Below are 25,358 nucleotides of genomic sequence, written 5' to 3' on the forward strand. Positions count from 1 at the left end.
TTTCCCATTTTTGCACAACGAGCTGAGGAGGCCGTCCCTTTGTGTTCGCAGTACCAAGTGGAAGGCACATCGTTCCTTGACTGTTACGATGCTCATTTCTCTCTTGCAAATCAAAGTAAATGAGTGTCAAGAGGACGTTGACGTGCAATGGCTTCAGGCAGCCACACAGGTCTTTTCTCTACTCAGACTCCAGTAAAAGATTATTTATTTTTATCAACATGTCTCATTAATAGTTCTATAGTACTTCTGTTCTACATGGCTTCTTCTATCTTTCTCATGCAAAAATACCTGCTTTAGTCACTAACCATATCATTAAGAGATCATTAAAGAATTAGAAAATGAGCATAGAACAATGACAGCCATATCTTCTTCCAGAATATTTGGTTTGCTCTTTCATAGCAACCTTATGCTTTCAACATCTCGGAAGATGCCAGACCACCATTACAAAAAAGGTATTTGAAATACAACAACTGAAAAAGTAGCGTACGTGAAATGTACGTTGTAGCACTGTGATGCTTTATTGAAATAAGAGAAGGAAGACTGGTAGGCAGTAATCTTTTTTTAGACTATCTTGTCTAGTCCATTAAAATCGCAAAATGATTTTCAACAGTGCAATCTATGAGTCATTCGATCTTCATAATTTGTTTTCTATCTGAGAAGTCGCAGGATCGCTCTCTCAGATTAATTTCTGTGTGCGGTTATCACACATTCAGCTGAAACGTTTGTGCAGATGAGGTTTTGCAAGGAGACACAAAAGCCAATAGCACCGACAAAAGTATCACAACAGTGACTACCAGCCCCAGCGAAGCTCAGCAACCCTTTTCTCCACGTACTCTTCATGCACGTACGGCCCCAGGGTCTTAGCCCCAAAGATACTGCCACCATAATACTCACATCCTCATAAGCACCCGGGCGCCTGACTCTTGAGGATGTCAGTGGGACTTAGGCTCATAAATACCTTCAGAGCATCCTGGAAAACGTCACAACTGGCTTAATCCAGTCCATGGAAAACAGAGCATCTCTACAAGGCTTCCAACTTTAAAAAGGCAAGGCAGATGAACAGTTGTTTTCCCAGAATACAGAAGGGAAAAGGCAGTAATAAGATTTAATTGACCTCCCTGTGTTCCTATGACCATTTACAAGTCAAAGGGGCATACGTCATTTGGAAATGAGCAGGCCAGGCTACCCCAGGCCTTCCGACACTGCTTTACGCAAAACCTACGCTCAGCTACTAGTGGTGACAAAAGAGTGTTTGGACTTCTGGCAAAACCGGCAAGTTGCTCTGCAAGCAGTGGTGACGGCTGATCTGCTGTCACCGCACTGTACTGCCTCCACCTGACGTTGCAGCAGTAAATGCCGTTGTTGCAAGGGAGATGCACATTTTGGGGGGGTCTGCCCCCGGCTGGCTGCACCCTTGCTCTCATCCTCTCCAAGCTGGCACAGGGAGACACTGCGAGACAACGGCCAAGAGGGTCCGGCAGGGGCCACGCGTCTCTTTTCTTCCTCACTGCTGCGTGGCCTCCTCACAGCAAAGTGGGGAAGGAGAGCATTTTGTGCACCTGGGAGTCTTGGAGTCAGAAAGGGAAAAGACAAGAAAGGTGCCAGGAAGGAAATCCCCTGGCCCTACGCAGGTCAGGGAGGGGCAGGAGACAAGTCCCAGGCTCTCCTCCAGCACCTCCTGCCATTTCATCCCTCATGAGGAAGAGTTCCCCAAGGAGATAAGACTGGCGGGAGGAGAGGGCAAAGGGAGGGAGGCGTTAGTGATGGGAGGGAGAAGGAAGAGTCTCTGCCACGCAGAGTTCACCGGACCTACACTGAAAAGGGTTAACGCTATCACGCTACGGGTGATACCAGGAGATGTTTCTTTGTTATCGCCTTGTGTCAGATTCCGGTGGTATCACCCATGACTAGCACGCAAGATTACAGAGGGGAGGGCAGTTGAGCGCAGATCACTTTCATGCTTCAGCACAGCTCTTCAAAACAGCATATTTCATTTTGCTAGGAGGGGAAACTCACACTTGCTGGCATCACTTTCTCCAGTAAAGTGATGCTAAGCCAGACTGGAAAATTTCTACACAGCCCTCTGACAAAAAAAAGCAAATTGTGTGTCAGGGAAAGAACAAAGTTATACGGCAAAACTCAATGACACTAGAAAATAAAAAAGCTTTTCCGTGAGTACCTGAGCCTGACCTGCACGGATGTGAGCCCAGGCCTTCTGAGGAGCGCGGGCACTGGTTTGAGGTGTTGTTTCATTATCCTTCTCCTGTTTTTATAAAAGCTGTTGAAACTGAGTGTCTTGGGGATCTCTCTCTCATGGCCAGAGTTGGTCCAAAATGCGCAACGTGGGAGAGCAGGGATGGGAGGTGACGGGACAGACAGGTGGCACGATCCAAGCTCCTGTCCTTAGGAAACCTGGCTGAAATACCCACGCTGTTGGAGGAGCTTGCTGGGATTACGCTTTGTGGCCACTCCAGCACATTCGAGCAGCATGGCAAGGACAAGTATGTTCTCGGTCTGGAGATGGAGAAGAGACGATCAGCAGATGGACTGATGGAAAAGAGAAGATCAGCAGAATCCCTGCTCCATTTTCAGGAGCCTTTCCTTCTCAGTCTCCTTTCCTTCCCGCCCCCTCCCCTGCTATATGTTACCTCCCCTTGCTATATGTTACCTTTGGTCTCAGCTCTTTATCCTTTTCAAGAATGAACCGTTTCCACTCATGGCAGTTATTTCCACACAGAGATGTGCGGAGCAGAAGCATCTGAGCCAGAACTGACCCCTGAAGTTGGAGGCACCTGTGCCAAAAGCCTCTGCTGCAGCAGCAGGCCTGGCCCAACGCTAAGGTTCAGTCAGCATTTCCCCACGTACGTGCTAACTCTAGCAGCCTCACCACAAACACACCCCAACTGTGTGAGTTTTGCTACGCCAGCGCATATGCCAAGGCGTACACCAGCACCTGGCTGGCTGAAGCTGCACGCCCACGCCGGCTATACCAATACAGCTACCACTGCCCGGGACAGAGAACAGGTGACGCCAGGGCTGTGATTTTGGCCAGGGAGCAGCTGACCCCCTCACAGGCCCCATCCCTGACCAGTTTCAGCCGAGCTGAGGCCGCTGAGCTGAGCTGGGCTGGGCTGACCTCCCCTGCAGGCCGGCCGGCCCGGCGGGGCTTGGCTGGCTGCCGAGGGAGCTGCGCCCTCCCCGCGGGCAGCCGCCCGCCCCGGAGCAGCGGGGACAGGCGGAAAGGAACGGCCACCCGGAGCCGCGGGGCTGCTGCTGCGAGCGAGGGGCGCCCGACAGCCCGGACCGCGTACCGCGCCGCGTCTAACGGCCGCTGACAGCCGCTAACGGCCGCGGGGCGCGCCCCGCCCCCGCGGTGACGCGTGCCCTGCCGACTCGGGCACGTGGGGGGCGCGGCGCGGGGCCCGCCTCCTTCCCCCTTCCGACCAATCAGCACGGCGGGGAGGAGGGGCGCTGCGGCGGGGAGCGCCGCCGCCCCAGCCAATGGGCCGCGGGGGGGCGGGGCCGAGGCAGCGATGATGGCGGCGGCGGCGGCGGCGTGGGTCTTCTCGCGGGCTGGGCTGCGCCTGGGGAGGCGGAGACTGTGAGTGACGCGAGCGCCGCGCGTGGGGGGCGGGACCAACGGACCCCCGGCACCGCCCCATCCCCCCGTGCCCGCTGGAAGCGGCGCTCGGGGGCCTCCCCCCGCCCCGGTGGTGGGGCCCGGGCCGGCGGGAGCGGGGGCGGCAGGGCCCGGGCGGCGGGTCTCCGGCGGCAGGCCGGGCTGGGGGGGCGCGGCGGGGACCCCCGCAGCGGGAGCGGCTGGGGGCAGAGCTGGCGTGGGCCCGGCGGGCGGCGAGCCCCGGGCTGCCTGCGGGAGAGGCTGCGGGGGCCGGGGCGCCCCCGCCGTGCGCCAGCGGGGGAGAAACCGCGGCTCCCCGGCTCCGCCGCTTCCTCGCCCGGCTCAGCCGGGCGGCAGCCGGGGGAACCTCTCAGGGGCGAACCCCGGCCTTCCCTTCCCGCCCTCGGACAGCCGCCGGCCTCTGCTCTCCGCCTCCCTGTGCGGGCGTTGATAGCGCGCCGCCCTCGGGCCCAAGGAACGTGAAAACAGACATGACCTGCTTCCAGTTACCACAGAATTGCCCTTGCCCGTTTGTCCGCCTTGGCGCAGCTCCTGCACGGGGAGAGTGGCCTGGGTCTGTCCCGTTCCTGCGCCGAGCCTCCGAGCCAGCTGGCTTTCCTCTTTTGAGAATACCCTGTTGCTTCCTCCGTTGATAAACCACCCGAGACGGAGCAGAGCACAGGCCATGATGTGGGCAGAAGCGGGGCTGCCAGCAGCCCCCTCAGCATCCCTCGCCCCGGGCTCGGGGAGGACCTCCTGAGTCCGTGGCGGTGGCTGGGCGAGGCAGGGTTATGGAGGCAACGTACGTCCACTTGTAAAGGGACCAGGATCACCAGGAGCTTTCCTACAGGTGGCCAAATAGCTGTCGGGGCATGGACTTTGGGCAGGATGCTAGGAAAAGCCCCACTATAAATACTCCATCCCCATGCAGGTCAGTTTGCAGACTTGGGCTCTGAGTGACGTGTGCTATGTAAGATGAGGGCTCCACCGCACCTTTCTTCTGAGATCTGTGTGGGTTTGATGGCCAGCTTTCTGTCTGCAGGTGCATGCTTACGTATTGCCTGCGGGCAGAGAATGACTTCTGCCAGCGTGATTGATTGTGAGTCTGCACTGAATTGAGGGAGGTTTTCCACAGCACTTCTAGGGGGAGACCAGATTTTTTAGTACTGATATTAGGTAGGCAATCACGTGTTAATTCATTTTAATATTTAAAGTTTCAAATTCTTGCGGTCTCTGCTGAGATCATGATACTGTAAATATTTTATAGTTGACTGAGGAAAGAGTATGCTGTCTGTAATAACTGTAACATAGATGTTACTGTGAACACACAATATTGATGCTGGTGTTCTTGGGGAACCTTGGGGACATCTGGACTAGTTTGTGCTGTGCTAGAGGCAGTGTGAAGAGCTCGTAAAATCCACATCGCTCTTTCTTGCCCGCAGTAACACTGGCCTGCATAGCACCCAGGGTCATTTTTCCAGCCTACCTCCTCCAGCTTACTTTTACAGCCTGTTTCTGGGGAAGATGCATCCATGTACCTGCCTTGGTTTTTTTGGTTTTTTTTTTTGTTTTCCCCTCCTCCCTCCCTCACCCCCCGCCATATTGGTGCAAAATCATAAATGCTATGCCTTGCTATTTCTGGTCATGAGGAATTTTGAATATTTATACTGTGGAGAGAAGTCTACACAGTGTGAGGGCAATCAAATGGTCACGTTTATATCTGCGTAGCAGCTGTTCAGGGCTGGGAGAGGAGGCTGACCACACGCCTGCGGTGAGGCTGCTCTCTTCCAGCCGTGGTCAGAAAGGGCTTCCTTGGCTGGTGCTGCCGTGGGATGGGACGTGGCCGCTGAGCACCACAGGTCCCTCGCTTGACTCCCAGGAGACGTGACGGCCTCCCTGCAGTGGGAACTGCTTGCCCCTTGTCATCAGTGCTGCTGTGGAGCCTGAGAGGCCACCACACAGGGGGAGACCACAGAATTCGAGGCATCCAAGCGATCAGAAACCAGAGCAGGATGAGGCGTGAGGAGTCCTTGCTCACCTTTGAGCTGGGCAGCCATGTAGCCGTGTGCAGTGGGGAGAGAAAATACAGGGATGACTTCAAATGTCAGCAATTGATGCACGAGTTGGTTGGATTTAATTAGCAGCTCCCTGGTCTTAGCAGGAGTTGGCAGGTCCCGCTGGGTCCAGACCCTGGTGCCTGGGTCCCACGGCGCTCGTTGCCACGCCGTCAGGCTGGGACCCCGATTACAGCAGGTACCTCCGATGCAGTGCGGCTGCCTTCCTGGCTGCCGCCATCCTCTCTTCATACGGGTGTTGCTGCCCCCACGAAGCTGCTGCGCAGTGCTGCCATGAGAGTGCGGATGGAATATTTGTGTTGCTAGCAGGCAGGCGAAACCTACAGTACCCAGAGCTGGTTTTGCTTACTCGCGACACTCCAGATCCTTTTGGGCTTTCCCTGACTGCTAAAGATTTTTGTCTTGTTGGAAAAAGTTTTAAAAAAACCTCCTTCCAGCTGTTTTTTAATAATAAATGCAGCTGTTGTTTCTGTTGTTGTCAAGAGCTTCAAATGTGCTTTTAAAGACAATGTTGCAGTAGAGCATTGAAAATGCTATGAAAACTTTCTTGCTGATAGATCTTTGAGAAGGGTTCTCTCTTTGCTTGATGATCACGCTGTAAGATCAGAGCATTGCACATGTAAGCGTGATCACCTGTGTGCCCTCAGCTAGCCAAGTGCACGTCTGCTTCATCCGTGTAGGAGAGGGTTTTTTATGTGTGTGTATTTACATGGCATATTCCAGGCAGATCTATACCCGCGTTCCCATACTAAATCAATCAAAAGCAGGATCGTTAAGCTCACATCTTGGTGGAGCGCTGCAGAGCATGGAATATACCGTGTGGGTACGTAGAGCATGCAGTGCCAAAGGTGCGGACACCATCACGCCTGCTAGGAACAAAGGAGCCTGAGAAGAGCAATAATCCCGTGTCAGATCTGGTTCAGAGACTGCACCTATGTCATCTAAAATTTCTAGCACTGGGAGTTTCCTCTCTCATCTCCAATTGCCATCTCCCCTCCCAGGAACTGCTGCTGCTCTGTCTTGCGTTTCACACTCCAAGTTTGTGTCTACTTGGCAAATTAGTGGTGATGTTGTTTTTCATGGATTGGACACTGGAGGGTGCTAATGCAATGAGAGCTGAAATTGTTCTAGCAAATTAAAGGGTTCCCCTTTGTTAGTTGTGAAATACTTTTATTCTTTGTTGCAACGTTTAAATGGAAAGACATGAATCGCGGTCCTTACCAGTAGCTGATCCTGCTCGGCGTGTGTAGAGCTATAACCAAGAATATCAATAAAGTGTTAAGTCTGTGAGGGATTTCTTTCCTGAACCTCTATGGAAAAAATCACTCATTTTATGTTCTACACATTTTTAAGTGTGTCTTTTGAGGTTATGGCCTCGGGGTGAAATTCATTTGAAAGTGTGACTTTCTAGCGATAAAAACACTTTACCTGGCAGAACTGTTGAGCCGTATCTGCAGAATCTGCTTTTCTACAAGGTCAATTTGGCTCACCTAAGCCAATGTTGCCGTGTTACTGGTGAGGTGAGAACCTGCTAGCGGCTCATGTCGGGGAGGGAGGGGACACCTTGAGCACCACTAATCGAGTCCCCGGCGTTGCGATCCTCTCTGGGGATGGACCTGATGGAGCCTCAGTTTACCTTGCAACCAGCCTCACTGGGCCACGCGCCAGGGAGCGTGCAGGATGGGGCTTTTCGTCAGCCGTCGCTGCTAGGTCAGGCGAAGCATGTTACGAAGCTGAGCCATAGCCCTGGCGTTTCAAATTCACTCAAACGTTTTTGGCAGGTTAAAGTTATGTTGGGAGGTCTTACGCTAAAGGAGGTATTACCTGTCCACGCTGCTCCAGCTTTCTGCAGAACCGGGTCTCTGCTCTCCTCTGCCCTTGGCAGAAAGACACGGGGCCGACATAAGCTCCCCGTTGTGCGGTCTGGCAACTCCGTACTCAGCGTTAAGGACTGTGAAACTACTGCCTGAGCCAGTTCTCATCCTGGCAGCAGCAGAGGTATGATGCTGGCTAATTAATGCTAATGAGAAGCAGGGTGCAAAGCTGAGCGTGTCCGGCTAATCACCGCTGGCACCCCGACTAGTCTGCTTAAAGCTAAGGCAGTTCTGGACAGTCCTGCCCGGTTCCGTACCTGCCTTTGTGGACCCGTTAGCCAAATGAAAGCCAGTATTCATAAAATGTGTGAGCAAAATAGGATTGGGTACAAATACGCTTTCCTTAGAAGTCTTGCTCGTTTGGTACGAGTGGCAAATGAGTTACTTCTCTGTCTCGTTCCCCTTTGCAGATGAATTGGGCTGTCCCCTCCTGGAGAACATTGTTACCTTGCTGTATTATATTGGTCAGGTTTTGTTCTCTCCCAGGTGTTGCAGTTTGCTTACATACAGCTGGTTTAGTTTTTCTTTCTTTTAAAAATACGCATCATTTTTCTTCAAATTCCCCCTCGAACAGAAGATGCAGATGAGCGTGGAGACAGAGCCCATGGATAAGGAAACCAGAACCCGTGGCCATCCTGTTCTGGCGTCGCTTGAGATCTGCTGCTCACCTTGCAAATGGATGCACTGCCAGTTTCACAGCAAAGTTGCTTGGCTCTTTATTGGAAGCAGCAAAAACGTGGCCAGCTGGAAGTTTAGACTTCTTTTGCAAAAGAGTTTTAGTAGCTTACCACAATAGGGTCATAAGGGGATGTGAGCAGAAAAGCTTTTAAAATCATTGTAATAACTAGCAGTACTGATGACAGTCTGTTTAAGAGGAGATAATTTAGTCTAAGCACATGAAAAAAGATCTGGTTGACTGTGTATTCGTCTCGTTTACCAGCTTTTAAGAGAAAACGGTTTCTTCCATCGCACCTCCATGCAACGGAGCAGGGAGCCAGGGTACGCCTCCTGGCGTCGTTTCAAGAACTGACATGCTAGCTGTGGTGCCAAAAGGATTTGCAGTTGTGCATTTTATGTAGGCGGTGTCCTAATTTATCCCGGGAGACCTTTCTCCAGGAGAGGTGGTTAACGGACCTTCCACCACACCTGCTTGATCGCACTGAGTTTCAATGCCGCCAACTGCGGGATGCCATCTCCGAGGCCCAACACCACCCCTGCTCCGTGGCCCCACACGGGGAAGGAGCGCACCTCCTCCCTTGGGGAATGCTCGGTGCCTTCCAGCGTCGAGTCTTCACGCGCTTGTACAGTCTTTCTTGGCTACTCGTAAAGGCTGGGTGAGTGGGCTCTCCGGGGTTTTCACGCCTTTTGGGGACATCAGGCTGCTGTACTTGAAGCCTATTGTCTTAAGAGTCATTCTAGCAGGTAAAAGCCCTTTGATGCTAAGAGCTTTGTAGGGTTTCTGCTGATGAACTGGTTGTCTTTTGAACCCCCGGTGTGGTGTTCGCTCCTGTCCTCTGTGTGTCAGGTGGGCTCCTGGTGGTGGTCTCTCCCGGACCCCTTTCTCACGCCTCCCTGAGCTCTGAGCCCCCTCCTTTGGAGAGGGGAAAATACTGTATTCGCCCTTCTTACTTTGTCAGCCAGGCTGTGCATGGAGGTGTTTCTCCAGCCGCTGCCCTTTTCACGCTTCCCTCTCCCGTCCCGTGAGGCTGTGGAGCACAGCAGGTCTGCAGAACCTCGGCTGCAAGTGGGTCTGAAGGTCAGCTGTGTGGTTACTGAGCCCCGCGGGTGCTGAAAGTCCCCTTCATAATTTTTCCCTTATTTTCTTGTCGGTGCTATATTTACCTCTCAGGTCTCCCCGTGCCCTTTAAATCTCTGAGTGTCACTGGCCTAAATAGGATTTGCCTGTCCCCATGAAGCAGGCATCAGGACGGCTGCCTGCCTTGCCTTCTCCAGCCCTTTGTGGGCTGGGGTTGACCTGTTGTCACAGGCTGAGCAGCCAAACCCGCTTTCTTCTCTGCCATTTTAATTAAAAGTGGTTGGCATTAGGAGTTCTGCAGCGATGAAAGGGAAATGATGAAACTTTGAAGAATTTGGGGCATAAAGTCGATCTCTAAATTTTAATGTACTCATTGCACTTAAACAGTTGATACATTTTATTATTGAGCTTTCAGGTGACCTAATTTCCCTTAGTACTGTACATTTAGCTTTATACATCTGCACCTAATTTGTAAAAAAGGACTTAATGAGAAACTTCAAACAGTTTAAATGTCAATTACAAAGAAAGCGAGGTTTTAAAGTTCCAGTAATCTGTCCATATTGGTCATCGAAACATGATCCCAGGTGGACGTTAATTCAAGACAGATGGCATTCCAAAGGCACAATTACAAAGAGCTTATATATTTTCAACACTAACAAGCTGTCACGCTATGTTGTAGCTACACTTCCAGTACTGTATAACCACAATTGCCGCTTTATCTTCTGCGGACTCGGTAGTAAAGGGGTTTGATTCCCCACTCTTGATATTGTCAGTGGGATTTTTTGGGGGGGTGAACTGGAGACCGGGGTTAGTTAGTGCGAATATCTTCCATTCGCTCAATCTGTTGGGTTGGGAGGTTGTGTTTGTTTTTATGTTTTAAGTTGGTGAAACGCTTTTCAAAGAAAGGAGGGGAAATATTGAATATGGGCATAACAAGCCTAGCTCATCGCAGACATATTTCTATTTCCTGGCAATATTAATTAACTTTAGTCTTATAAGCTGCTAGGCAATAGCTGTGATGATTTGTTAAAGCCTCCAACATTCTGGATGTTTTCAGTTAAAAAGTCATCCGAAAGCCTTTGGAGTAACGCACGTGTTACTTGGAAGACTGAAGTCCAAGGGATTGATAGTGACTTGACTTGTGATGGTGTAAATGGGCAGCAGCTCGGCTGCAGCTGGGCAGGAGTGCTACATCCCATGCGCAAGGTGGTTTGAATTATTTTTAGGTTTCTGAAAGTATTCTTAGGCCCAGAGGCAGAGGTGGAGGGGCTGGACAAAGCAGGGTCAAGTTCTATTAGACTGAAGCATCAACATGTGATGTAGTTGATCGAGCTGAAGATGTCCCTGCTTATTGCAGAGGGGTTGGACTAGATTTGGACTAGATGACCTTTAAAGATCCCTTCCAACCCGAACCATTCTATGATTCTATGTGGTCGATGGCAAGGTTTGTTGTAGAAGGACGATGTTTGGTATCTAGTTAGGAGTTGAGGTGGGCGGTGATCTGCGTAACTGAACGATGAAAGGTAATTGGGCATCATTTCCGCTGATTTTTTTGTTTGTTTCTTGAAACCAGGTCACGAAAAAGCAAGACTTGCATGACTATAACTAGACAGTGGTTTAATAGGCTTTAAAAATTCTGTGCTGTTAGAAGCAAGATTAATAATGCTCCCCAGGAAGGTTTTTAAGCTCCTATGGGCACGTGTATCCTCTGAAGAGGTACTGAGAATGAAGAGAGCTTATATTTCTGCTAATTTATCTACCTTTCACTGGAAAGCGGTGAAAAGAGAAGAAAGCAGAAAGGCTAAGATACTTCATCCTTGGAAGGCAGGAATTAAATGCTGAGATTGAGCTTTTTAATTTTTGTTTTTCATTAATGAATGTTGTAAATGTGTTTTTTGAAAGCATCTTACCCGGCTTCCTTTTTGGAGGAGATGCAAGTGCTATTTGAGATATGCAGCTCGCCAACAAGCGAATTGGACTCCTGAGCCACGCTTGAAACAAAATGCCAATTTTACCTACAGTTTTACTAGGTTTCCTGGCTTATGCAGTGGCATTTGAATGGCCTCTAGTAATTGTTTTTAGCAGGGGAAAAAAAAATCAAACAAAAATGAAAAACACAACCCAAAGCTCATTAGCACTGTATTTGGCATGCCATGAATCGTTAAATCTTTATATAAATGCAGAAGTAATTTGTAACAAACAAAATCCTTTATTTCTTTGGAAAGACTTTCTTTTGAATTTTTGTTCAGACTGCTGAGGTACAGTACGTTTTCCAAACGTCGGATGTTATTACCAGAGTAGGGGAGGAACCACTTCATGTTTTAATTAAATATCGTGTATAATTCTTGAGCGTCAGATATACTTAGTGGTGATAAGTGAATACAATTAGGTGGAAAACAAAAGACAATAAATAAGTGCTTAGATAAGGGGGTTTTTACCTAATTTTTTTTTTTTTAACCTGATTTTGGTGTTAGTGTGTGTTGCTCTCAAGTGGTTTCCCCTCTGTTTTTCCCAGTGCTTGTCGGGGTAACACACTGCAGTCTTTTTATTTAGATCAGGCTTCACTTTGAGAGTTAACCAATTGTTCAGGCCCAAGTGGGAAACTTTCTTGCACCTGGAAAATTAGGAGAGCAAAAGCAAGAGACATGTCCGCATCCTTTCCCTGGTGGTTCTTCACCTGTGAATTTGAACTGCAGTGGTAATAAAAGTTTTGTGGACCTTATTTTATGTGAGATCATTAAGCGACAGGAGAATTCAGGACTAGCTGCCCTTCATAATTCAGGACACTGAAAGGTGCCATTTATAAGCTCAAAGTGCCTGCAGGAAGGCAAAACAGGCTTGTAAAACCCGCACTCCAAACGCTGAAAGGGAACCGGTTTGTATTGCTGGCTGCAGCCTTGGAGTGGCAAAATTGCAAAGGTAGTGGGGACTGGGTTTAAAAAAATGGAAAAACACCTGCCTCTAAAAGTTGATGTAATAGCCCAGTTTTTCACACTTCTTGTGTTGATCTCTTTTGTCCAAAAAAAAGCCCCAAAATGTCCCAGGCAATGATCCCAGTAAAAATCTTATCAGTTGTAGTGCCCAGCTGTTGGGTTATTATCTTTCCTGCTATAGGCCACTGTTTTGCTGAGCTGCTAATTTGGCTATAAAATACGCTTTTCCTGACTTTTTAATAATATTTTGCAACCAGTGACCTTTGCCCGTTCTGTGGGCCAGGCATTTTGTAAGGAGAGCTCTCGCCTCCTTATTGCTTGAGAAGGAGTAGCAGCGTGCACAACGCTTGAAATGAAGAGAGGTCTTCAATAAAGTGGGTGATACGCCAGCATACCCAGTCTTCATAAAACTGATTGTTACGGCTACAGGCGAGGTAGTCTGCTAAATACAGAATATGGCGCAGCTTTCTGGACCTAGAAAGCCTGAAAGGCACTGGAGCGGCAGTGCAAGGAAACGTTGAGCCTGGTGTTTATTCTCAGAGCAGGTCCTGCTTTCCCGACGCGCTCCCCTGTTACTCCTCACATGAGAGCTGGAGCAATCATCTTTTAAGTTTATGACTAAAATGTAGCAATCGCTGCCTAGAAATGAGGCATCCGTATCTGTAATCGTAAATGGCTGGGCCTGAACTCTTCTAGTCCAGCCGACGTAGGCCCACCATTCACAGCCTCATTAACGTCCCACGACTGAAGTTCCTTGGGTGCCAATTTGCGCCATCAGAGCCTAAATTCCAGTGAAGACAAGAGCCGACGGCACGTCAAGTCTGCCTGCAGCATCTTTATTAATTTGTATTAATTCAATACCTGTGTTTTTATGGACACTGATTTCAGCAGCAACTGGCTACATGGTGTGGTATCCAAACCGTCATCCCTCCGTACGTCGATCACATAGGAGCCAGAGAAGCAGCTGCGCTTCAGAAATGTATTGGTATTATTCCATTTTCTGACACAGCTTTTGTTGCCTAGATTGATGTGCTCAGGGCCCCAAACACTGCACTGAGTTTAGTGTGACCCCAGGGCCTTTGCAGAGTCGACTGCAAGACTCAAACCTTTATATCCACTATTAAAAGGCAGTTATGTGACTGTTTATGTTAGAGCCAGGTGCTTTGTTGCCTGTGGACATGCTGTTACTTGACAAAACTTTTTTTTTTTTTTTCTTTATGGTCAAAATCTGATAAACATACTTACCTGAGCACCTTACTCTTCGCAAATGGTCTGGCTGCCTTCAGCAACCACTCGGCTTTCTGCGGAAGAATGGGAGTCAGGGTTTTCCAGCTCTCTGTAGGGATGTATCCGTGGCAGCATTCCTGTTACGCCTATATTTTCTTTGTGAAGGACATACAATTTCTAGATGGCATGTCGTCAATGTATTTTTGATGACTTTTTTTGTGATATTTTTCATTTAAGTTCTCTAATTTGTAGTGCATTTCTAGTTTTTGTGCGTTCATTTATTTAGGCTTTATATATGAATGCATGCTTTGCAGGCTTATTACGTTAAACATTCACTTATTTTTTGTTAAATCTGTAGCAGTACTAAAGCGCTGAAGGTGTTTTGGGTTGGGTCAGTACGAAATAGTGACTTCAGCATACTGGAAGTATAAAATCTGGTTTTTTACTGACTGTTTCTTTGAGAAGTTGATAGATGTGAAAACCATTTAACAGTTGTTTTTTTCCTTTCCTGTTAAACTAAGCTACTGAGGAAATCTTCCTACTGCTACACGCTGCAATATGTCAGAAACACCGTTATGTTATAGTTGCATCATTATCTAAAGGAAAAATTGAGTGTGGGTTTGAAGTCGACAAGTGATGAAAGTAGCCCTGAGGTTGTCAATTAGAAAGCCAAGGCCTGGAATTGATAAGTTAATGGCCAGTTCCCTTCTCACCCCCTCGCTTTGCTGCCTGCTCCCACCTCACCCCGCAGCAGCTTTACTGCTCGGAACATAAAGAAAACATAAAGAAAAGTTGGTTTGTGTCCCAAAATCTATCTCACTAATATGATTCACTTGAATTCTTGGCTAGTTGCAATGTTCCTAGTATGGACAGATACTTAAACAAGGATAAATGAGATGCAGCAGATGATAGAAAATTCAGTCTCAAAATGATGCCCCCTTTTTGTCTGTGGTTTTGGTGTTTGGTTTTTTTTTTTATTTTATTTTTTTGTTTAAATGTCGAACCGTTAACACTGTTGTTTCAGACTGTCCTCCTGCAGTACACAAGGCAAATTTAGCAGCAGTGCATAATTTAACTTCTACCGTATGTTTGTTTGCAGGTTTTAAAACCTGAAATTTAATGGCAGCCAGTTGGAATCCATGTGTTCCCGTTAAAGGCACAGGGCAACATGTGCGGTTTTTCCTGAAGGAAGATACTGGTTACCAAAGCTTATGATATAATGTAATATAATACATAGTGTTTCTATTTCGCTTGGGCAGGAGGGAACTAACATGTTGCGATTTCTCCTAAGGAACACGTGGGTTTAGATAAACAGGTAAATTATGGAAAATAACAAACAGGATTTATTCAGATTTTAATCATTCTTGGTGTGCTATGTTGTGAGAACAACAGTCATCTTATGAAAAGAGCTTTAAAGTAGTATTAGAAGTAGAATATAATTCAAACGGGCATTGTGCAAAGCAAAACATGTAATTTATCTTCAGTTTTTGAAAACTTTATGTACAGCGTGAGTTTTTAGGGCTTGTAAAAGGTTGCAGATGGGTGCCCCCTCTGCAGCCTGAGGTTTTCTGCTCGTGGCACAGCTGCTTCAGTGACAACAGAAGTTCAAGATTTTTTCTACATAGCCCTGTCTCAACCTAGAGCAGACGAGTAATAATCATGATTATGAGAAGGCAGTTTAATTTGTAAGCACATTCAGGTTTTTGACCTTTCTGGTGGTTTCACTGAAACCAGCAAACATCTGTTGAATAATAAGAAAAAAAATTGCAGTTGCTACTTACCTGCCACAATCAAATGAAACAGGGGGCTCTGAGCCAGGACTGCTCCTCTGGAGTCCCTCTCTCCTCCAGCCAGATTTCAAAACATGAGATAAATCTTATTCTAGCTTAATTCACGGGGAAGGAGAGGCGACATTGTATTAAACAATTCGGCGTTGGATGGCGCTCCCTCCGCCTGACGTGCTAGCTGTGCCCAAGACCCACGCGGCAGAGCTTTTGCAGTGCTTCGCCAGGGGTTCAGCGCAGGAGAGGTAGTGCATGATTGTCCAAAAGCACGTGTTCCTTCCGTGCCATACTTTGACTTACTTCTTGAGGTAGCTGTGCCTCGTAGTACCCATCAATAACGAAAACATACAATGACATTTTCGATGAGAGGTTTTCTTATACATTGTGACTCTGGTGTTTCTAGCGCTACAGGATAACCTCCTGTGGTGGCCTGTTTCAGGAGGGGTGATCTCAAGATGAAGGAAGAACACTGTATCTAGTTTAGCTTGATCTGTTCAGGTTATCACGCCTACCAGAGACCATAATTCTGGATTTTCCTCCTATGTTGGTCCTTCCCTTGGATTTCCATTTTGTCTGTGCAGGAATTTTCTGCAGTTATTTTTTTGAATGAGGTTCTGAAAGTTAATGGTGTTGGGTCAGCAAAGCTTATCTTCCAGGGGGATAGTCATCTCTTTCTGGACTTTCCTTCTTTTAACCTCTTTCATACGCTTTTATATACCTGTCAGCCAGGCAGGGCTGTTGTGCAAGGTACATTCACATGCTGTATGGAAGCCAGTCAGCCAAATTTTGGTGGTGCCAGTCCCTGCTCTACCAAAGGCAGACCGGTGCCAAAAATCCCCAACCATCTCTTTCAGTGTGTTGCTGCAGGAAGCTGGTCTCCCCCCCTTTTGTTTTTGCTGTTGGTTAACTGTGTTTTCTCACCCATGGTACTCTTAATCTAAGAGTCCCTCTCTTGCCATGTGTTTCTTTACTTTTGTCATGCCTTAAGTACATCCACATCTTTCAGCATGGATGAAAATTTGACTTGTGTGCTATCTGCTGACCAGTTTACACTAGTTACTTCCATACTTCCACAGCACATGAAGCACAGGGGTGCTGAACAGTGCCCATCTTAGGGTGAAGGCTGTGGCACTCTACAGAGAGGTTACAGGTTGAATTGGTCTTTTTCCCCCTTTCCCTACCTAAGGAGGAAGAGTCTTATTTTAGGAGGAAAAGTTTCTTTCTTCTCAGCAAGGCTGGGTCCACATGAACTCTTCTAGAAGTTTGGTTGCGTCGGATCACTTCTATCCGAAGGTACAAAACCCTAGTGTCGGAGCTTTTGATGCTGTAGAGCTTTCTAAGGCTAAAAATCAAATGGGCTCCTTTCCACCCGCATACTTTACCTTTTCTGACAAATAGAGCCTGAGCAGTGTCCCTTCCTTCCCACATGAGTGTTCTCAAGCCCGAAGCTCCTGCCCCGCTTCACGTTCATCTGTACTCAGAGGAATGTTGGGAAGAAATTAAAATTACTTACCAAAAAGTGGTGTGGCGTTTCCTAATGTTTTTCATTCCAATATGGAATCTTAAAATAGGGAAAAGCTTGTCTAGATTCAGTAATTTGAAACATTTGGAATGGATAAAAACCTGTCTTATCCACTAGAAATAAAAAAAAAAAAAAGGAAACCCCAGTGCTTGCATGAAGGCATGTTCAGAGTGAGAAAGTTGACTTGGCATTTCCAGACTTTGAATTTCTAAAACAAAGTTGAAGTCCACTGTTGTCTTTATGCAGTTGAGATAGATTTCCTTTGAGTATATCTGAAATGATACAGAGTTCAGTTAAGTCAGCTTTGTCTTTAAGGTCAGTATCGTCATCTAAGACACATGCTATTAGCAGATTGTCGTCCCGCAGGAACTCAGCACCAATGTTCCTGAACAAGATAAACTAGAAAAAAATATGCTGTCAAAGGGCTGCATTTCTTTGGGCAGCCGTGCGGTTTTTTTATCAGCTTCTTTGAACTACTTTTGCCTGGAAAATGATCTATTAACCTTAAAACACAACCGACAAATGGCAGAATCTAAAAAAGAAAAATGAAGACATGATGGTTTAGGTTTGTTATTGTAATCTGTGACTGTATAAAATCACGTATTCATTATGCAATGGTAATGGCAAAATTAAATGGTTTTGAACCAAATGTAAACTTGTTGGGGGAAACCAGCAACAGTTTGGGCCTTTCTGGTACGGTAGATCTCAAAGATGTTTGGAGGCCTTGACTTCAGAGACTGAAATATTCACCCCCTCCCTGATTCATCTGTTGCAATGCATGACAGGGCCTGCAGTGTGGAGAGGGATGGCTGCGGGATGTCTTCGGTCCACAGCCATGAAGGGAGTTAGTTTAGAAGAGAAAGACATTTGAGATTTTTAACACTTTAGACACTTCCAGTTTCTTTTTCAGACCACTTTCAGCCTGTTCTACAACTGATAAAAAATATTTATTTCTGGCATTTTTGTATAAAATATTTGAGATGTAGGTTTTGCCGCTTTCTGCCACTACTAATGGTAATGCTGGCACATCCCTCCATTAAAAAAAAAAATTCTGGAACTAAATGATAAGCAAAAAGAGCTGAACCCTGAGTCAATGAGATGGTAAAAACTTAGTGATAAAGCAATAAATAACAAAAACAGTTTTTTCGAAATGTATGCTGAGTGTATTTCTTCTTAAAAATACATCTATTAAAATTATGCCAAGATCTAATCTTACTGTAATCTGCTTAAATCGTTAAAAAAAAAACCCCAAACAAACAACAAACAAAAAAAACCAGAAACAATGCTTCCAGGTTGTGGGTCAGCCCATTCAACTGATGAAAGTCACTGCCGAAATGCTGGAAACCTGAGCTGTTTGAAGTACTGAGTTGGCTTTTGAGATCAGTAGTCTCTTCTGCAAGTACCAAGAGAATATTTTCTTCAATATATTCAATTAGCTCAGTTAAATGACTAATTTATTCAAACTTGACCAATTGGGAGTTGAAAGAAGCAGAAAAGCTTGTTCTTCTCTACCAAACTGTGAATAAAAGCTAATTATGAGAGGATTAGATTTGCTAATACTACAATATTGAAGGATATTATGACCAAATACTAGATTGGTGCTAATTCTAGCTAGTATTGAGTTATTTTAATAGATCAATTTTTAAATCAAATCACAATTTTCTTTAGAAGTCTAGCCTCTTTAAGACAGTGCTATGCAACTGATAAACCGTCTTGCTCCATTTTAAGTTGCATTCCAGTTTCCATCCAAAGAAACATAAATCATAAGTAAACACAAAGGAATCAGCTAGTAATTGTGCCATGCATGATTTTTTTAACAAAAACAGTAAAATTCATCTGAAAAAATGTATAATGAGGTATAGAAAAGCTTAAATATATATCAGCGAAGCTACTCGGTCCTTCTGGCTAGCAATAAGAAGTGCCAAATTTAGTGTAAAAGCTATATTTAGTTACAAAGCAACATACTTTAGTGGTTACAAACTGAGAATTAACCTTTCTTCAAGAAAATAACTAAAACATTTAAATGGGAAAACAAGATTCAAATTAACTATTTAACTCAAGGTTTCCCGCTTGGTAGTTTAACTTATTTCTTAAAAAGTGGCTTAAAAGATTTCATCCTGCTGAAAGTCATCGATAAGTGAGGTACCTACAAGTGAACATAAACTTAAGTGCAAATTTGACATAAGGATCCAGAAATTCAGCCAAGAATGTGACGTCAAGAAAATGTGAGGATAAAATTTTCAGTCCTGTCCATAAACATTTGGTATATGGGACACCCCACAATGAAATTTAATTACCTCTTCTGCTGATAGGATCACGAGAAAAACATTGCTTCGGGCACCAGCAGAATGAGATATGGAGGACAGGATGGAGAGTGTCTCGGTCATCGTGCCTTTGCTACAAAGACACTGAGTCCTGCTGCCGTTGGTCCTTGGTGTCTCAAACTTTGAGACAGGCACCATCATGGTTCCTCTCCATCTTCTGGTTGCGTCGGAAGCTGTTCCTGTAAATGCTAATTCATAACCTTTCATCAAATTGCTTTGAAAAAAACACCGCTTTCTGTTGCTGGCTATTTAAAAGATCAATTTGGCAATGGTTAGGCTGCCTGTTTTTTTGTATCTGTTCCCACACAAGCAGAGTCCATGAAGAGTGCTGAGATCCCGAGAGGTGGTTCTTCTCCAATAGCTTACTTGACAGCACGGCTGGCTGGTTCTTCCTCACCTCCAAGCCGGGATGAATGACCGGGGCAACAGAGACAAGTGCTTGGTGCAGTGCTGCCAGACCAAGAAGCGAATCTCGGGGTGCTCCAGCGCTGTGCTGTTTGTGCACCCGCTGCTGTGTGCCTGGCTCGACCTTGCTGGGGAGCTTCTTTAGCTTTTAACTTCTCCTGAACATGGGTTCCTCATCTTCAGCAGGTCCATAAGCCAGCTGTGTGACTTAGAAGTAGCCTATTAGTAAGTAGGAAAGGAATTTATGGTTGGAAATTTTGCTGGGTGTAATGGCCTGTTTCCCCAGCTCCCCTTTTCCCCGCAGTTATTTCCCAAGGTAGCCCTGTATGTTTTGTCTGTATGTCCTGAGCCTCCGGCAGCCTCCTGCTAATCACCTCTCTCATTGAGGAGCACAGAAGAAGATTTTCTTAACCATCCACCCAGCCCGCTGCTCGCTGTTGGAGGCATGGGGATGTAGCAACGAGGGGTGCGTAACGGATGAAAACCCTAGATGATGGCGTTTGCCTCCCCAAAACTATTAACACAAAGGGGCTACCAGTGCGCCCCGGCCTCCGTTCCTCTCCACGTGATCCGCCGTCTCCCTCGTCAGGCTCTGGGGCCCGCGACCCTGCTTGGCCGTTCACCGTGAGAGTGATGAGGCTTTATGTGTTTGTTGAACTATAACAGCCAGCATAAAAGATGCTGAGGTAAAGGCTGTGTATTACCTGCCCTGTGTGTGTCTGCTCGGGGTCCAGATTTTTAAATATGCTATTTCTATGTAGTCCTTTTCAAGTAAAAATCCAGGTTTTGCCGTCTCTCCCTCACATGCATCCACCATGAAATATTAGCACGGTATATAGCTTTTTTTGCCCGATTTTCAGGACGACCTGGACCTTTTTTTTTCTGTGATGTTTCTAAAACTGGCAGAAGAAGAACTTTTTTTTAAGCCTGCATACGCTGCAAGGAGTATTTTAATTTTTTTTTTTTTTTAATCTTTAAGCGTGTTTAATGCTTGTATAAGGTGCCAGATTTTAATTACAGTTGGCATTTATAAGCGTGGTGCTGGCAATGGCAACCATATTGCTGAAAAAAGGCATAAATTTTGACACTGGCAATATGGGAACCCAGCATACGAGACTGTAAACCTCATTGCTTTTTGTTTTAATATACTAGTTTAAGGGAAGAACTTTTAACGGTTAATATTTAACTAGAATGTTTAGGGTTCGATATAAAGTTGTTCTAATTTCAAACTATTCAGTAATTTAGGTCCTATCAAAGATCAGCTTAGGTAATAACTTTCTATTAAACAGCCTTTAAATAAGCGTGCTTAAAGTAGGGAAAATAAGATGCTTCATTACAAGAAATGAGGTTGGCATCTACCAGGTTTTCCATTAAGTTCCAGGTCACAGACAAATAAAGGAAGTATGTTAGGAAAAAAAACCTTTTTAAAAATAATTAGGGAGATGTCTGTTTTGTTCACCAGATGGAAAATCAGTAGTTGTGGGTGGTCTGTGCTGGATGGGGCATCTCACAATTGGCAGAACTATGCCTTTAACTTTTAAAGTCCTGGGACAAAATGTGAAAGTAATTGACTGTTCAGAATGCTCTCTCTCTGGATACCTAGCATGCTTTTAAAACCAAGATTTGGTGAGTTTCTGACTTTTTTTTTCCTAAGAACGCTCAAGCTGTTGTGTCTAGTATTAGGCCAATTGGGTATATTTTTGGTAGCTGTTTAGTGGGGCTGTTGCCTTTTGTGCTTACGCCTGTGTGTGCCTGGACTTGCATGCGCGCAACTGAAATGCCACAGCTTTACAATTCTCCGTTAGCATGTCGTGCACATGATTTTCGTCATGTTGTCAGTGTTTGCTGTGTTCAGGGTATACCTAAACTGTTGGTTAACATAATTTGTTTCCTTCCTCTAGTTCATTCCGGTTTAAGGAATTTAAATCTATCCATTTGCCAACATACTAAAGAAAACAAAGTTGCAACCTTATTTTTGCAAACAAGAAGAAAATTCCCGTTTTAAAATAATTCAGGCATTTGCAAAAGTATTAAAAATCCGTAGTATTCTGTTTTTAAAATCCAAATAAATAAACCCAAATGTGCATCTGTGGATAGTACGTGTACACATACGCATATTAAATACGTTCGTTTATGAACGTGTTAGAATCTTCTTGGTGCAGTTTGTAACTTTGCTCGCCGTTTCAGAACGGATACTTTCTAACTGCCAGATTAATTTGAGAAAGCAGTATTTCGAATGTGGAAGATGGGTTAGAAAATCTTTGTATTTGCATTAAGAATAACAGATTTTATTATCTGAGCTGCGATAAGAATGTGTGCTGTTCAGTGGTGACCTCTCAAAGAATGAGGCAGAACCCATTTATGGCATAGGAGGCAATTGCTTTATATTTACCTTACTTTACAGACCATTTTTTTGCAGTTATCTATATGAATGGTCACAGAGAATTGTATGCATGTGTTATATCTATATTGTAGCTTGTGTTAAACCGATCCCCACACTTATTATGTAGAAGCATTCTTGAAGATAAGTGAGGCACTCAACTTAGTGCCTTCTTTGTAAAATCCCTTTTGCTATGCATGACATGTACTCTGTATTTTTTTCCTTGCAGTAAATTATAAAGCTTTTTTCTTTCCATGAATCTCCTTCCAAGAAAACACATACAGCCTAATAACACTCGCCTTGAGAACCGTGCATTGCCTCCACTACAAAGCCGTGTTTTCATTGAAGAGATAATTATAATATGGTTTAATGTTCTTGTCAACCCTGAAACACTGTCCCTAAAGAGTGCTATTCTGGTGGATGTCTTTTTGAAGAGAGTTGAATGTAGCTAAGAAAATGTACGTGTAGCCACACACTTTTCTGATAAACCAAGACAGATTTTTAATACAATATGTGTTCTCTGCAAAGAATTACACGTTTTCTAAGGTGTTAATTCAGAGCTGCATCTTCCTCCAGATTTCGCTGTTAAAAATGCAGAAAATTTGCTTGGATTTATTTATTTTGCTTTCTGCTCCCCACCCCCAATTATATTTATAGACTTTAAATCTATACAAGGACATAAACTCATAATAATAATTAAAATGCTTTTAATGTGCTTTGAAACACAGACTTCAAATGAGTAAAAAAAGCCCAAACTGGAACACAAATGGTTCTTCCCAGGCAACAAACATGCTTGGCTGTTGATATGCTGTAATTTTCTGCTTTACTTAGTAAAAACAGCAATTACTTATTTGTTCCATATCCCCCCCCCAGCACAGATGCTACTCAGTCTGTCCATTTTCTGAGCGCCGAGCAGGCTGCGTGCGCGCGCGTGCGGATGCGCGTGCATGCGTTTTAATGCGATGCGAGTCAAGTTTTCCCCTTGCGTGCCGTACTGCTAACAACATTTATTTGCCACTGCTGCTAGTTTACCACCAGCCCAAGACGACGGTGTGCTGGAAGTGGCTGTGGCTGTGACAGCCTCGCTTAGCGGTCTCTCCTGCCGCCGGCAAACGTTTGCTTCCAGGTGCAGTTTTGCAAAGAATTGAGCTGATCGTACAAACCAGTGCAAGGACAGATAAAAGCCGGACGGTCACACCAGCTAAGATTGCAGCCCGGTCAAACAAATCTTTAACATTGTTTTCGCTGTATTGTCTTTCGTGGTGGTCTGGTGGTTGTGAACGGTGTCTGGTGCTGCTAAAAGCAACGTAGTCTGAAGCAAAAAGCCTTTGAGGGAAATGAAATCGCAGGCTGGCTGAAGGCAATGCAAAATTCCCCCTGGCTTCAGGCCGTCTGGGATTTCCCCCTTGGGTTAAAGGCTGGTAAGTAAGAAAAATGTGGTTATCTGCTGCACCACAAAAAGTACATATGACCAAAAAAGCCCCTGAAAAGCTAAGGGCACAGCACAACTCTTTCACTGCTTGTACGGCGAGCGCGAGACTGTTAGGAATTGCGTGGCTCAGCACAATGCAACCTGACTGCTGAATCGGGTGCTTGGGATCTTGAATTTAATACCTAATTGTTTTTAAGAGCTACTCTTAAATGAGGAATATAAGCGAATATGTTAATTAATTGAAAGTAGGCGTTTTATTAAGTACTTAATTAGCGTAATTCTGGAGAGGTAGTATAAAAGAAGCACAATGCCTGGCAAAAGTGTACCATTTGAATCTTCTTTACAGTCATCTCATCGTTAGCAATCCATTTGCTTGCTCTGAAGTCAATGGGATTATTTTTTTCTTCTTCTTTGAGGAGGAATTACAGAGTAAGGCCTTAAATTATGTAAATAATCTCTCTAGAGAAACTTTTCACTGCAAAAACTTCCTCAACAGGCAAGTGTTAGAACGTTCCTGGTGCTGCGCAGTTTAAGAATATCCTCGAGATTTTTTCCCTCAGGTTTATACATTCAAGCTAGATAGCCACCGTTCAAAGAATAAGCAAGTGTTTCTGGCAGAATTAAAACTTTATAGTCACGTCCCGTATGTTTTGGTTCCCCCACCATTTTCCTTTTGTTTTGTAGTGGAAGGAAAAAATAGCCTAGAAATACAAAATCTTAGTTAATGAATGTAGATGCTCAGTGGCTAAGAAATGAAAAATGCCATTTTCCCATTGGCCCTTCTTTTCATATCTTTGAATTTGTTACTACAAACTTTATTTTTAGAGTTTGTTTCAAAAGATTAGGTAGGAACACAAGGTATCTTGCTAAAAGAAAACAAACTCTAAAAATATTTAACAAGATACCTTGTGTTCCTACCTGATCTTTTTTCTGCAGCTTGGCACTTAACATTTTGATGGATATTTCTTAACTTAAATCTTGTGAATCTTGGGCTTGGGCTTTTTTTCCACCACCCACCCCCCCACCCACCCCCCCCCGCACTACACCTTTTCTTTTTTGAACAAATAACTCACGGTGGATCAAATATCTGACAGAAACATATAGGACTTTCCCAACAGGTGAATATACATTACTTTTGCAATTGCCTCATTTTTTCAGGCTGTATGATTTACTAAAAAAAGTTTGGGGTGTTTTTGTTTTAATTTTAGCTATGATGATGTCACATATAAATCAATTGCCATGTTAGATCCTCCTGCAATCACAGCTAAGGCTCAGTGATATCTGTCTGTCCTGACAGGCAGGTATCTTTGCTGTTGTGTGTCCTCGTAAACTTCCCTCTCTGAGAAAGATTGTGGGGAGGGATACTTGCAGACGGCCCATTTTGTGCAGTCCTCCTCCCGCTGCCCAGAGGCACGCTTGCCAAGGCAAATGTTCCTCCTCCACTCTTAACACATCCTTAATGCTGCACTCTCCTTTTCCATGTAATTTTGCAGATAAGGAATTCTTAAGCTCTAAACACTCTCGGTGTTTGTTTAAAACCAACTTGATTTTTAACACCTAGTGCTCTTGAAAGCACTTGATTTCCAGCTTTCACATCCAAATGTTGAAACAGAGAGAGCAACTGCATGGAAGGCTGCACTGCTGCCTGTTGATGACCGAATCTTGTTTAAGTGGGTAAATACTCTCTTTGACCCCCTTTCCTCTGGAAATTCCCATTGGTTGCATATTATTGCTGTGAGATGCAAACTGATTCACTAGTATCTTTTTGCCTTTTAAAAGACTGGAGCAAAATTTTGCTGAAGTTCTCTTTTGATAATTTTATTATTATTATTAACCTTGTTTTCTTTTGTGATGCTGGCATTCATTCAGCCTCTGTGTCTCCCTGCACACTGCATTCTTATAAGTCTTTTCTTGTAAGGGGAGACTGCAAAGACATACAACAGCTCAAGACAGCCTCATTAAGGCTGGAGAGTAAAATATTCAGGAGTTAGGAAATGTCAGAAATAAGATAGCTGATGCAATTGAAG

The 25,358-nt window shown here is 45.2% G+C and overlaps 1 protein-coding gene across 1 annotated transcript in view; it reads left to right on the forward strand.

Annotated features, from left to right (window-relative positions):
* Positions 1-3,533: 3,533 nt before the first annotated feature.
* Positions 3,534-25,358, forward strand: part of CLYBL (citramalyl-CoA lyase) — a gene marked incomplete at its 5' end in the record, with an annotated part of 176,462 nt that continues 154,637 nt past the window's right edge. The window contains one exon of the mRNA XM_082337278.1: positions 3,534-3,601. Coding sequence (XP_082193404.1) covers positions 3,534-3,601 — 68 coding nt within the window. The remainder of the gene's footprint in view (positions 3,602-25,358) is intronic.

This window comes from Platalea leucorodia, assembly GCF_965183815.1.
Source record: "Platalea leucorodia genome assembly, chromosome: 2".
In the NCBI taxonomy this organism is placed as follows: Eukaryota; Metazoa; Chordata; class Aves; order Pelecaniformes; family Threskiornithidae; genus Platalea; species Platalea leucorodia.